Below are 15621 nucleotides of genomic sequence, written 5' to 3'. Positions count from 1 at the left end.
CAGTCGAAGATGATTGCCAAGACGATTCCTGCACTTGATTGCTTTTCCTTCCGATTATATAATTACCATCATTTTCAGTTTCATCATTAGTTTCTTCATATCCTTGCAATGTATCCAGTACTTCTAATTTTAACCCTATCTTTAAATTATCAAAAGATGCTTCTTCAAAAGGAAATAATGGTTCAGAAACTGCTATATTTTCACCTGCATTACTATTACTTAAGGTAGAATCCATTTCCAATCTACTGTTTTTATTGCCAGTTTCCTCTTCATTTTGTTCTAAAATAGCATCTATTTCATCCATAACATAACTTTTTAAATGAGCAAAATGTTTAATTTTTAAAGGCCATGATTCGTCTTCACTTACTGTCATTTCATCTGCATTGTTCTGACGTGAATTAAACTCTGCTTCCATTTTATCATTTTTTTCATCATTTTTCTTTTTAATGCTTTCATGAGTAACATTTTTTTTCGCTGTTAACTTCTGTATTTCTGACTGAAATAATTCATCAGCATCACGGTTATTTTTGGAATGAATGCAAATATCTGATTTCTTAATTTCATTATTTACTTTTTCAATATTTTCTGCTTTTGATTTTTTTTTTGACATATTTGAAGTCTGTAAATGTAATGTATTTTCTGCCTGAACGATTCTAATAATTTTATTATTATTAGTGGACGTTAAAAGTAGAGAATTAAATGTAGTTTTCTGAAAAAAAAAATCAATACTGAAATTTAATAAAATTTTTACAACTGGTGTATTCCCGGCTAAATTTAAATATGCTAAAATTAAGCGGATTTTTAAGAACAGTAACCCCAAACTACCTATGAGTAATAAGCGGATCAGTCTGATTAGCAACATCGCAAATATCGTGGAAAAGTTAATTAAAACTAGGCTTATCAATTCGGATTCCAGAACAACAAAAGCACTGAAGATGCCCTAATTTATTTCTCGAATGAAATAGCTCATAGTTTTAATGAAAAAAAACAAGTGCCCGGTTATTTTTTTAGATTTAGTCTGGCATTTAACACTGTTCCCCATCATAATTTGCTAATTAAATTAGAAAAATATGAAATTAGGAGTTCAACACTGCAATTGTTAAAAAGCTATCTAACTGACCGATATCAAACAACAATTAAAGAACGCGATCAAACAAATCATCAGTGTAAGTTATTAAGTTAATCGAGTATGGATTGCCGCAGGAACATTTCTATCTCCCATTTTATTCCTACTATATGTTAACTGTTTATAGTTTAAAAATGCAGGTGAAATAAGATTCACTCGTTTAAGTATACACAGTTTATTTGAGCTTGACATAGTATAAAGTATAACATAAGTATAAGTTTAATACTGCGTTTACACACATCTATTTAAGATTGACATACGTTTGCAGTCCACGGCAGCGAGTCCGCGACTACTATAAGAAACAACATGTCGTTTAAGTTTACGTTTAGAATAAGTTTAGTAACAGCACTGGACTGTCCGAGTCGGCATCTGGACCGCGACTGGCTCACTCACCCTTAGTCCCCACCACATTCCTACTACTCCAACATGCCGCCCCCGTTGAAGGTGAAGACTTCAATTATCTGGCAAAGAAGTTATATGCGTTGCCAGTAGTCAAGTCGGTTTATGTTTAAATCGATCATGTCAGGAGCAGGAAAGGATATCAAAGATTGTCCAATTAGGAAGTGAGCGGGTGTCAAAGGATTTAAATCGTTTGGGTCAGTAGATAAAGCTGTCATAGGTCTAGAGTTTACACACGCTTCGATCTTTATGAATAAAGTTTCTAGTTCATCATACATTAAGCACTCGTTTAAGGTGATTTTTTACAGTTTTAACTCCCGCTTCCCAAATACCTCCAAAATGAGGTGATTTAGGAGGAATAAATGTCAAATAATGCCAGCGTGTAGTGTGTTAATGTGCGTTTCATTAAATATTAGTTTAGTAATAATATGATCATATGGAAGGAGAATTGGATTTTTGTAATTTCAGTCGATTAGAGCTTTTTTTAATCCTCCTCCTACTCGAAGAATATCGTTTTCATCAATGAATGGATTTAACGATTTAATTTTGTTACTCACGATCTTTCCAATCTTAATTTTTTTTAAATGTTTTTTAATGTCTGTTAACATTTAATTAAATGTTTGTTGTACCTGTTTAATCCAAAGGATTTCTGCATTTTGTAGGTTGTTAGCATCAAGATGACCAGTTTTTCTAGTTTTAGAGTTTCTGCAGTTATGTATAAACCGTTGACACAAAGCAGTGACTCGTAACAGCTTAGGCCAAGAAGAAAATCTGTTCATTAAGTCACAGCTAGGTACAGATATTGCTACAACCTTTGTCTTTTTACGCTCTTCTAATTCTGGACTGATAGTAATTGTTTGAAGAGCTTCAGGGCATTCATCTTCAGCTTCAGATGCCCAATGTGGTCCATGCCACCAAAGAGATCAAGAAATAAGTATACTTGGCGTAGTCGATCTTGATATTAAGTCTCCAGGGTTATGCTGTGAGCGGACATGTTTCCAAATACAGTCACCAGTTAATTCTTGTATCTGAGCCACCCTGTTGCTGACAAATGCTTGCCATGCTGGTGAATTTAGCCTATGTAATACTATCATTGAATCCGTCCAAAGAGTGATAGAATATATGTTCAATTTAATGGAGTCACGAATTTTATAGAGCAGTTCTGCAACCAGTCGCGCTCCCCATAGTTCTAGCCGTGGTAACGAGACTGATTTTATCGGAGCTACTTGTGATTTGGAACAGAGTAATTTAACTGAAATTGAATCGTCACTTTCAATCGTACGAATATATATACAAGCACCAAAAGCCTTCTCTGACGCGTCGGAAAACCCATGTATTTCAAATCGTTGACCCTTGTTTCCACTGAGGACTCTTCTATCAACTGTTAACTGATTTAATGAGATAAGTGATTGTCTGTATGCACTCCATTTCTGTTTAATATTATCAGGAACTGATTCATCCCAACCGAGGTCTTTGTTCATCCAAATTTCTTGCATTAATAATTTTGTTGCTAATACAATAGGTGATACAAGACCAATTGGGTCAAATATACGGGAAATATCAGATAGTATTATTCGTTTCGTAATTATGTTTGGTGGTTCAGGCAATTTGACTTGAAAATGTCACTAGTAGGGTTCCAAAATGCCTAAGGTTTTAACAGTGGTGTTGTCGGATTCGACTACGAAATTTGCTTCCTTATGTTCAGCTGGTATATTTTCTAATCTAATGTGTGGTGTGTTTTCTAATCACCCACAGTTGTGGGTGATTAGCACACCATTTTCGCAATTCAAATCCTGCAGTTTGTAAAAGTTCTATAAATTCATTTTTTAAAGTATTAAGGTCATCTAATGAGTCACAACCGGTTAAACAGTCGTCGACGTAAAAATCCCTTTTCAAGACTTCAGTGGCGACTGGAAAGTTTTTCTTTTCAACTTCTGCTAAATAAAATAACGTTCGGATAGCCAAGAAAGGTGCAGATGCTGTTCCATATGTAACGGTTTTTAGACGATAGTGTTGAATTGGTTCAGATGTATCATTACGCCAAAGAATTTTTTGATAATCGCGTTGTTCTTCATCGATCATTATCTTTCGATACATTTGTCTAATATCGGATGTAAATACGTATATGTGCAAGCGAAATGATAGTAAGATGGAAACCAGATCACGCTGTATGGTCGGTCCGATCATCAAAATGTCATTCAGAGACTTGCCGGAAGTTGATTTAGTAGATGCTTTAAACACTACGCGAACGCGAGTGGAGGAGTTTGATTCCTTCAGAACAGTTTGATTCCTTCAGATGTGGCAGATAATACCCATGTTCTTTATTATTAAGAATGGGTTCTAATTCATTGTTTTCAAGATACTCGTTTAAAAAACTTATGTAATCTTTTTTAAGTTTAGGATCGTTTAAAAGTCCGCGTTCTAATGATAGAAACCGTTTAAGTGCTTGATCCATTGAAGTGCCTAGAGCTTTCTCAGGCTCAGAAGAGAAGGGTAGTTTGACAATAAATTTACCGTCAGCTTGTCGTTTAACATTGGTCAGAAAATGAGATTCACATGGTTGTTCTTGAGTTAACTTTGGTTTATTAACTACCTCTTCTAATTGCCAAAAAGAAAAAAGAAGTTGATCTGTGCTTGGCTGCGTGTTGGCATCTACAATTGTAAGGAAAGAATAAGTTCTATTCATAGGTTTCTGAGATGAAATTTTACCTCCAACTACCCAACCAAAAACTGTATTTCGCAGAATAGGCAGATCTTTCCCTAGTTTAACGCGTCCATCTTGAAGTATCTCGAAAAATGCATTAGCTCCTAAAAGGGCATCAATACCTCTTGATTTGAAAAATTCTTCATCTGCTAGTTTAATGTCATTAGGGATTTCCAGTTTATAATGAAAAGAAGACGTAGGTAAATTATTAGTAATTTTTCGCAAGACGAGAAATTCAATATTTTCAGTATAATTATTGAGTCTGGACTTGTGGATATACCTATACTAGCAATGCCTGAGACATTTGTGCAAACCTTGGACTGCTGCAGTCCTAGAGTTGAGACTAAAGAAAGACTGATAAAGTTAGATTGACTTCCACTATCGAGTAAAACGCGGCATGGATAAAACTTTCCCTGCGAGTTAGCGATGGAAATGGCAGCAGTGGAAAGCATAACTTCTTCATTGCTATTGGAGCAACCGACTACAGTTGAATTTTGAAAACTTGTCGATGAACTTGCTGATGGAGGTGAAGGCGGTCCAGAGGCTTTCTCTTCAACGATAGGTGATGACTTCGGATTATTCGTATTATGCAATACTGTATGATGGCGTTTGGAGTATGATGGCTTTTACACTGGATTGTTCTACGGTTTGACCTTAGGCAGTTGAAACATAAATTGAGCAATCTAATTTTAGAATAACGCTGAGAATTATCTAAGTTTAAAAGTTGTTTGCAGTTAGAAGTTAAATGATCTTCTGAGCAAATGGCACAGTTCCGTTTAGTGGTGTTCATAGTATGAAATGTGTTTTTATTTATTGAGGGAGAGACTCTATGGTTAGGCTTGTTATCCTTAATAAATAATTTTTTAGATGATTGAACACGGTGTTCTTTACGACTTTCTTGAATGGAACATTGTTCGAGTAAAAACTCCATTAGGGTTATAAATGAATACCGCTTAGATTGACTATCTAATTTATTGCTTGCCTTGACATTTAAATTATTCCTACTCTGTTTTGCCTGATAGGCCTCCCACCTCTCCTTTGTTTCCAAATATAATTTTTTTACAATTAAAGATATTAACAGGGTTCCCCAGTGATCAACTGGTTCGCCTAAATTCTTTAAAGCCGCGAGATGGTTCGTAACTGCATCGTATAGGTGTCTTAAATTAAAGGCAGATGATTTTTCAAATTGCTTAATGTTTAATAAGCTATCAACGTGTGCTTTAATTATTAATCTTTCGTTTTTGAAACGTTTCTGGAGATGAGACCACGCGGAGTCATAATTTTCGGCACTAACTTTAATTTCCTTGATTGTTCTTAACGCCTCTCCCGACAGACAAGAGCGTAGGTAATAAAATTTTTGAATTTTTGATAGTCGAGTAGAATTATTAATCATAGTTTTAAAAATGTCATAGAAATCGGTCCATTCTTCATATTTGCCGGAAAATGAAGGAAGTGGAATATCTGGAAGTTTAATATTGTCGGAAACATCGGGAATTCTGGATTTAGTGTGTGAAGAAGAGGGGACTGGTGATAATTTTTGTTCGGTAAGGATTTTGTTAATTTTACTTTCAGTGGCATAATGATTTTCTTCAAAGTTACTGAGTTCTTCTTCTTCATACTGATCATCGGTGCTCAATGCCCAGATTTCCGATTGGACAGAATTGAAGTCTGACCAACACTCTTCAAGTCGCTTGAACCTTGTCTTTAAATCTGAATGGGAATTAACGTTACTATCGAATGAATCCACGAAGTTTTTAATACGAGTAAGTCGACCCTTTATATAACCCCTTTTACGTTTTAATTCACAAAGTTTATCACCAAGAGGGGACTCAACCGAAATACCGTCTAAACCCATATTTAATCAACGGCTTAAACGAGTGCACGGAATTACAACAACGTAACAAAAAGAAAATTACCAAAATGTTAACTAAATGTAAAATTAATTACTAAATGTAAAATACTAATTACTAAATGTAAAAGAAAATAACAAAAATAAATGTTAAAAAGTGAAATCCTTAATTCAAATTCTTGGAATTAATGTTTGTACATAACATAAAACAAAAATTACTAATGACTAATAAATGCTGAAGGTTTATGTAATCTTAAAAATATAGTAATTAGGACATTATAGGTAGACAAAACAAACATAAGATCATTAAGAAACTGATAAGCGCAAGTGAGCAAGAGTGATTTGATAATAAACGTAAATTAGAATATGCGTAGATTAAACACGTAGGCTCTACTCTAAACAACATAAAAATGCAACATAACCGTATTTTTGAATACTTCAAATGTTCATAACGAAACATATAACAAACAAACAATAATACATATAACCTGAAATTCACCTAATGAATGATTTTTACATTTAAAAACTTGTAAGCGTATTTATAGCAAAAACTGTGCCTTTAACAAAAATATCAAATACATACGAACAATAAAAAATACCTATAACTGTTTACTTTACTTAATAGGTAATGACAACATACAAAAATAAAAAATATCGGTGTCTAACTGAAAACGACGTACAACAAATTCACAACTTTGATTGACATTACACCAAAATAATGTAATAGCGCATAAACATGAAATCGATAAATTATTTATAAAACATCTTAACCTAAAGAAAACAAAGTTTCCACGTAACTATTAATTTCAGTAGAATGAGTATAAAGAGGATACAAATTATCATGAGCGAAACGCCGTTCAAGCAGTTTGCGAAGCGTACGTCGGCTGATGACATACCTCAGTGAGTGCGAAATGATGATATCGTATATCGTAGTACGTAGTCAACGTAGAATGCAGTGGAATGATCCGAAGCCCCACACAAATCAGCATACAAATAATAAAAAATTAAAATACCTTCAGTTTAAGATTTCCCATAAAATAATGATGTTTAAATAACGATAACGTTTATTGGTTTAATGTTTTCAAACTAAAGTTCAGTGCATCACCACAATTAAGAATGTATAAATTACGAAATGTTTATAGTTTATAATAATAGTTAAGCTTACGTTTAACTTTGAAGACTTCCGAATCAGTCAAAAGGTTTTCACATTCACAAAAGGCTTTCGTAATCAATCACGTCGGGGTCACCATGTTTATAGTTTAAAAATGCAGGTGAAATAAGATTCACTCGTTTAAGTATACACAGTTTATTTGAGCTTGACATAGTATAAAGTATAACATAAGTATAAGTTTAATACTGCGTTTACACACATCTATTTAAGATTGACATACGTTTGCAGTCCACGGCAGCGAGTCCGCGACTACTATAAGAAACAACATGTCGTTTAAGTTTACGTTTAGAATAAGTTTAGTAACAGCACTGGACTGTCCGAGTCGGCATCTGGACCGCGACTGGCTCACTCACCCTTAGTCCCCACCACACTCCTACTACTCAAACATTAACGATATGCTTAAAACAAAACATTGTTTTTTTTAAATTGTTTATTTTGTCGGTGATACTGCATCGATCTGCAATGATATTTCTTGCCCTGCAGTTTACTCTCAAGCAGAGAAATCTATCTCTCTCGCTCTCTCTCTCTCTCTCTACCTATCTATCTGTCTATCTCTCTCGATCATTAAGCAGCGGCTAGATAACAATTCATCTAGTTTGAATGTATCCAAGACTAAATATATGGCGTTCTCTCCCGGCACACTCGGCCGACCTCCTATCAATCTAAATTTAAAACTCCACTCGAACTGTTGGTTACCGTTACTTAATACTTGTACATGCCTGTGGATCGATAAAACAAACGGTATGAAATATCTGGATAGTATTGATCCAAATCTTAAATTGGAACCTCATATAAGTTTTATTTGCACAAATGTTTAATTCTCCTCGTACTTATTCTGTTAGGCATCCTCCGTATCGGTAAACTAAAAACTTTACATTATACATTTGTAAATTCAATATACGGTATCGCTGTTTCGGGTGGAACTTATGATTTGCATATCAATAACCTATTTACTGTCCAAAAAAATTATAAAAACAATTTTAAATAAACCTAGATTAGCTAGGTTTATTTGTAAAATCATTTGCATCCCGATGCAATCATCATACACTTCTCCCGCCACCAACCCATTCGGTCGCCCTAAAGAATACGACCAAATGTCTATGCCACAAACGGCTACTGAGCCTCACTTTAGCGACCAATATCCTAAATAGCTACTAAAGCTTACCTAACAGCGTGAGCTGACTAAATGCGGTGCCATACACCACCGGCTTACGTGTCCCAACCGCCCACTTGTCATATATTTGCTAAAATGGGTAGGCGCACCCCGTCAACTATAAAAATATATATGACATCCATCAATTAAAATTTATTTCTTCGGGACAGCAATTCGCTGCCACGCCTAGGACGCTGAATGCTAGCAAGTACCTGTCCACCATATTAAAGCTCTTGGAGCATTAATTGGCTGGTGGTCAGCCATGTGTATCTCTAAATTAGCTTCCCACGGCAGTGCGGTAGGAATCTTTTCCGTTAGGCAAACTACTGATGTCGGTGGAACAAAGCAACCGCATCAAGAGACTCACACACGGTCCGACAATGCGGCTCTCGCCACATTGACTTGCCGCTTGCGAGTGGCCAATTTTCCCCTTGACCTCTAAATTCCAGGGTGGCCCGGTCTCTGGCCCCCACAAGAGCAGAGTAGTCAAACATCGGGTGTTCATTGACTGGACCTCCCCGCAGACACACAGCTCATCAGTTGTCAGGCAGAACCGAAACAAATATTGGTTTAAATTAACATGGTTGGTGAGCACCTAGGTATCCGTTGCCCTAAAAAACGAGTAGTCAAAAGCTAAAAGCTCCTATATGACCACCGGCGAGGTCGGAACGAAATCGCTTCCCGAACCTGCCAGAGGATCTGAAACTTTCCTTGGCCTCACTACGAGTAGGGACACCGATACAAAAAGGAAACGTTTTAACCGACGGTGGTACTACTGCAACACACTACGCCGCTGTCTTGTTTGCACTCCGCAGCAACGTAGGTTGGACTAACCGCAACCGATCATTGTACAGCCCCGACGGCGTGTACGTAGAACACTGTTCTTGCAGAAAATCGCACCGGTATTGCAAAGCAAGTTTACAGTACGGGGCCAGAGGCCGAGAAGCAATCCGATGATTTTTCGAGTATATTCATTATTTTTTATTGTCGATACAAATTTCTAAATTATTTTTATTATCAGTGATACTATGTTTATATTGTAGCTAGTGGTCAGCCGTGTTAGATACACCACTTTCTTGTTTTTGTAGGCGTTATAATCTTTTATGTGAATCTTTTTTTTTCTATTTTTTTTAAAAGGATCTGTTAGTTTTTACCAATATAGATTTTATTACACTCACTACATTTTATATATAAAAAGAATATATACAATTTTATATACTCAACTTAAAATTTCTCCATAATTTTGTTTTATTTTTATTTCTTAATATTTTATAATATGCTTATTTGGTCTGTAAGCTTTTTATATTTATTTTTTATCATAAACATCAATAATTTTTTATTATTTTATTTGTATGTTTGTATTGTAAGAAAAAATTGTTAATAAGCTCTTTGTTATTTTCTTGTAACTTTGTAAAATGATTATGGTATTTAATTTTTTGTTTTTTATTTATCTTTACTATAATTCCAACATCAAAACCATTACATATTGCTATTTGTTTTATTGTATCTATTTCCTTCTTGATTTTGTTTTCACTGTTTTTTTTTTTTTTTTTTTGTATATTGTAAAGCTCTAAAATCAGGTTTTTATGTGAAAAAAATTTTTTATGACCATTTATGATTAAAATTTATATTTATTGTGGTGCTATTCAGTATGGGTTTTGTATAAACAGTTATTTATATAACGTTATTTTTGTTTATTTCAATTTCAATATCTAAAAAATATATTTTTCTGATCTCGTCCATTTCATATGTAAATTTTAAATTATCATTATAGTATATCATATACTAGTGTATTTTATAATGTATAGTATATATATATATTGATAATTGGCACCAACTGGCATAAGGGCAAAACAACCCTTGTTCACCAGCAGGAGTAATCGGTTATATTTTTCACTACTCCCACTGGTGAACAATGGTTGTTTTGTCCTTCTGCCAGTCGGTGCCAATTATCAATATAATTTTTACTTATATTTACACTAGTATATGTTTAATTATTTATGTATAAGTATGAGTATATTTCCTTTGTATCTTTTGTGTGTTATTGTACTCTGTATTTGTATTAAAAACGTTTTGGCATTTAATAAATAAATAAAGTAAGAAATAATAAGTCACATAACTGTTTCTTAACTTGCCTATAGTAAACTTCCTGTTTACTATAATTATGCAAAATACTCACTTTATGCTCTTGTTTTTAATCATTATAATATGGACTGTTGCTACTCTGAAGTAAGCCACGCGGAATACTTATTGGCACTGGCAGAGTAATTGATTACTGATAAAGAGTAAATAAATTCCATGTTTTAACGTCTTCCACTAAATAGTGAAATAAGAATGAGTCTAATTTGAATTGCAGTTATTCATTCAGTATCTTTGTAGAATATGTTGCAGGCTGTTCATAAATTTTACACCATTCTGCTGACTTTAATCTATTATTTTTATTTAATGAAAAAAATCATTTTTATTTATTTAATTGAAGAAATGTTGTCTGGCAAGTCGCCAGCATCCCAAACTGACTTCAATGAACAGTTTTACAGTCGATTTCCATTGTATTGATAGCATTACTGTAATGTTTAGCTTACAAAAAGCACTTAATTTATGATTAAGTCCTATTTACTGATATCTCTTTTGTACTACTTTTAACCTCGACCTTGGGGCCAATATTTCAACATTCCTATCCCTCTGATAGTGTCTACCAGATGGCCAGGTGGTTTATTATTAAATGCTATCCAAGCCATCAGTCTGGTTACTTTTGTTCACTTGTATTTCATAAATTTTTTGTGATATTTGTAATATTCATTTAAATCATTAGAACGGTATGTTTTTATTTTCATTAATACGCATGTCATTTCATGTAATGTAGCATCTTATGAACTCTTTACAAACATTTATTTGGTGGTTGTTAATAGTGTTAAAAATAAAATTTTAATTGTAAAAATTGTCTATCAGATTTCATAACGTGCTGTTTAACGGGTTAGTTTTTGCTATTTATTATTAGACTACTTTCCTCTTATTTTAATCTATTATTTTATAACAGGATTGAAATACTTCAACAGTACTAATTATTCTTCATATAAGAGTTGGCACACACGACTGAACAGATCACTTAGTCTTATTCTGTCTAGTTTTATGTAATGACTCATTATGGAGATTCAAGTACTATTGTGATCCGTGATAAAGTAATAAATTAAATCAAAAAGAATTTAATTTATAGAATTATGACTGTTTGTAAAATAACCAGGAGCAAACAGTTATGGATCGGTCAACTGTTAAAGTTTCTATACTGGGTAGCTGTGAAGAAAAAACTGATTTTTCTTTTACAAAAGAAAATATTGCAGTAAGTAGTATCCAAGCAATAACATACTAAATTGAAATTCCCAATTTCTATTAATAGAAAAGAAACCTTAGCCATACTAACATATTTGTATTAAAAAATAAGATATTATCCTAGATCTTTTGGCTCTGTAAATGATAACATAATAGATAAAAGGTAAGCTGTTGAAATTCTGGACCGTTTATTATAGATAGCATAAGTTCTCCAAAGAGTTGATCTTTTTAGTGGATGAATACCATTAGAAGATCCTGAATAATGTAGTAAATTGTATCTCCTTTCGATTAAGGGTTTCACAACACATAATTTTTACTAATCTAAGGATAAGAAGTGAGGATAAAAAATGTCAACAGCTCACAGATCACCAAAGTTAAATATTCTTTAATGAAATCATCCTCTGGATGAGTATGCATATCCACGTAGCGGCTAATTACTGTGAAAATTTTGCATATGTAATACTAATAAAATCAATAACAAAAAGAGTGTGAAGGAAAGGTGAGGACAATCAACACACAGAAGGTCTGCCTCTGATCGAGGTTGATTGAGGGTAGAAGTGCATCTATAATTCTATACAGAAATGAATACATTGAACAAATGTATACCTATTTAAATGAGAACAATTTCCAGAAATACATAACCCAACAAATAAATATCGAAAAATAGTAAAAAGACTCTAAGAATATATAAAACTAAGAGTACAAGTAATAAAAAGACAAGATTAGAATTGAGCATAGAAACATTAAATTATAACAACAAAATAAGTAAGTCTCTAGTTTATATCCATACTCCAAATCCACACCTGAACTTAATGGTCTACTAAAAATGGACAAATCAAACACACTCATATTACTAGTCATTTCGAGATAGCTTCATTATATTACATAGTGGTACATCTTAGAGCGAGGTTGGACTGTATGTTCATAGGTGATGAATAAAGACAATGCCTTGTTGCTCATTGAATAATGGTTTAATGAATTATAGTCTTGACAGTTAATGAAATGAATTGTAACATAACGTATAACTTGAAATATAAAAATAAAAAATATAAAATTAAATAATACATTAAACCTAATGTTCATCCGAACAAAGAATGGAGTCCATCCGGACTAAGAGTACGACGTGACCTCCTTGGATCAGATTCGAGCGCCGAATGCTAGCACGAGCAGAACTCTCCTGTGAGCGCTAGCACCCACTAGATCGCAGTGGCTCGACGTGGAACGGAACACTCCGCCCACCAATTACGATTACCTTAATTATAATTCTGTGATACATTACATGAAATAGAACTTAAGATGCAAGAGTATGCAAGAGTAAGAGTATTACATAAAATAATTATGTAAACTTTGAAAGTACAAAAATTAAAGTTAACTCAACAAATCTAATATTGATACAGGTAAAGCTTACAACTAAAATAAATTGAAATAAACAAATACATTAGGAGGACGTTGATAAAATCCCATTGATTCCATTCAGAATAGCTTATGTTATTACAAGCATTTAAATTTAGAAGAACAATCAATTTATTAATAGTTCTTTTTATTATCATGTTATTAGTTTTCACATCAACTAATCTAACTAGTCCATCGTTACCTGGATACACTTCAATAATTATTCCTAACTTCCACATCAGTGGAGGAAGATTACTTTCTTTAATTATAACTACATTGCCAACAAAATGTTATCATTTGAAATTTTGCACTTGTTCCTCTACTGCAAGGAATGTAAATAATCTATAGACCATGCTTTCCAAAAGTCTTTCAATATTCTTTGTATAAGCTGCCACCTAGTAAGCTTATTTATATTAATGCCTGAGAAATCAGGATCAGGTAGGAAAGTTAATGGATCAAAGATTAGAAAATGTCAAGGAGTAAGTGGAGCTGGATCAGATGTATCAGGTGATGGTAAGTGCAATGGTCTGGAGTTTAAACATGCTTCTATTGGATCAACAAAGTGGATAACTCTTCATAAATTAGAACGGAATTTCCCCTGATTCTTCGCAGGTGAAACTTCATACTCTTCACAGCAGCTTCCCACAAACCACCCCAACTAGGAAAGTACAGAGGAATGAAAGGTCACTTTATGTTGTTTGAGGTGTAGAAAGATTTAATTTTGGAACTAGCAGTGTCGGTTTTAAGAAAATCATACATTTCCTGAAGATAACTATTTGCACCACAGAAGTTTTTTCCATTATCAGAAAGCATATGAGAGAGCAATCCTCGGCGTCCTACAAATCTTTGTAGGGCAGCTATAAAACTTTCTATAGATAAATCAGTTACAAGTTCAAGGTATACTGCCTTGGTGCTGAGACATACGAATAATGCGATGTAAGCCTTAATAGTCAAAGGATTATTAGTTTTTTATTAGGATTAATAGTCAAAGGATCGAGTACGCCGCCCACCATGACGGATAAGCCAGCATAATAAAACCAGTTGACTGGAATGGTCTGGAAATTGTGACTTTCTTTTGGCAGTTGAACAAGTAACTGACTCTGAGGTTGAGCTCTAAAGCGAAAACAAGTTAATCATTTATTTGTGATGGAGCGAATTATGATTTTGGAATTGACGATCCAATATTTCTGCCTAAGTGAGGACTGTAATCCTTCATGGGATAATCTTAAATGTTCATGAGAAATAATCAATCGAGTGAGATGACTATGAGGACTTAAAACTATAGGATGTTTAGCATTTAAAGACAAGTTTGAAAAACTTAAACGACTTCCGACGCGAATGATACCATTTTGATCCAGAAATGGGTTAAGAGAAACTAATTTGCTTTTCCTTGATACAGCAACATTTTTCCTTAAATCGTTTAATGCTTTAGTAAAATACAGTTCTTGAGTTTGTCGAACAAGAATTTCCAGCGTGGAATTGATTTTTTCCGGAGAAAGATCTGACAATATACGATTATTTTTATTTTTTAAATCATAAATGAAGCGACGACAATACGAAAATATGTTTAATGTTCGTACGAACGAAGAAAGTGCTAAAGTTTCTGTTGTTTGAAGAGCAGCTGAAAACACATTAGTGTTGCTAGACTTGTCTTCTTTAAACGAATATGGCGGAATCATAGAATTAATAGGCGAATTGGATGGCCAGGCGTTCTCCTCTTCCTTCAGAAAAGACGGACCATTCCACCAGAGTTGTGACGAGGTTAATGCATCCGGCATGCAACCACGTGACAGGATGTCTGCGCGGTTATCCCTTGAAGGAATGTGCTTCCATAAGCATTCCTTAGTTAGCTCTTGAATTTCGCAAACTCTATTTGCGACGAACACCTTCAATCGATTAGGAAGCAATGACAACCAGCAAAGTATCAGTTGAGAATCCGACCATAAATGGATTGAATCACATCTTATACCTAAAATACAATTAACCTTATTGAATTAGGGAGATAATAAAAGAGCCGCACTCAGCTCTAACCTAGGAATAGAGATTTGCTTGACTGGAGCAAGTCTAGATTTTGAACACAATAAGTGGGTTTCAATGTGTTCATTGCTATCAACAGATCTGATGAAAAGACAAGCACGATATGCGCTACTACTTGCATCACAAAATTCGTGCAATTGATGACTCTTTCTTAAACTAATTTTAACTAATCTAGGAATCTTAAAATTACTGGACGATATGAGCTGAGAATACAGAGAATTCCATTTTTCAGCTAGCGGAGCGAGAAGAACTTCATCCCATTGAAGGTTAGCGCACCATAACTCTTGGATGAACACTTTAAATGGATAGATTGCAGGAGCAAGTAGACCCAAAGGATTGAACAATGAAGAAATAATTGATAAACCAGAATGTTTAGTGTAAGAAGTGTTATTATCTTTTGGTTTGATTTGATAAATGAAATCATCGCCTTGAGGATCCCAAGACAATCCAAGTGTTTTGATAT

General features: G+C 33.9%; 1 protein-coding gene across 1 annotated transcript; it reads right to left on the bottom strand.

Annotated features, from left to right (window-relative positions):
• Positions 1-2448: 2448 nt before the first annotated feature.
• LOC142324292 (uncharacterized) lies at positions 2449-3021 on the bottom strand. The gene has a single exon (XM_075365219.1). It carries the CDS (start codon positions 3019-3021, stop codon positions 2449-2451), a length of 573 nt encoding a protein of 190 aa, XP_075221334.1.
• Between the last annotated feature and the right edge of the window lie 12600 nt (positions 3022-15621).

This window comes from Lycorma delicatula, chromosome 4 (assembly GCF_047948215.1).
Source record: "Lycorma delicatula isolate Av1 chromosome 4, ASM4794821v1, whole genome shotgun sequence".
NCBI lineage: Eukaryota > Metazoa > Arthropoda > Insecta > Hemiptera > Fulgoridae > Lycorma > Lycorma delicatula.
The sequence above is the reverse complement of the archived record's forward strand: the minus strand, read 5'-3'. Positions and strand labels throughout refer to the sequence as shown.

Bases quoted from the DNA above. Each gene is read 5' to 3' on its own strand.
- LOC142324292 (XM_075365219.1), bottom strand. From the start codon at position 3,021: ATGCAAGAAATTTGGATGAACAAAGACCTCGGTTGGGATGAATCAGTT.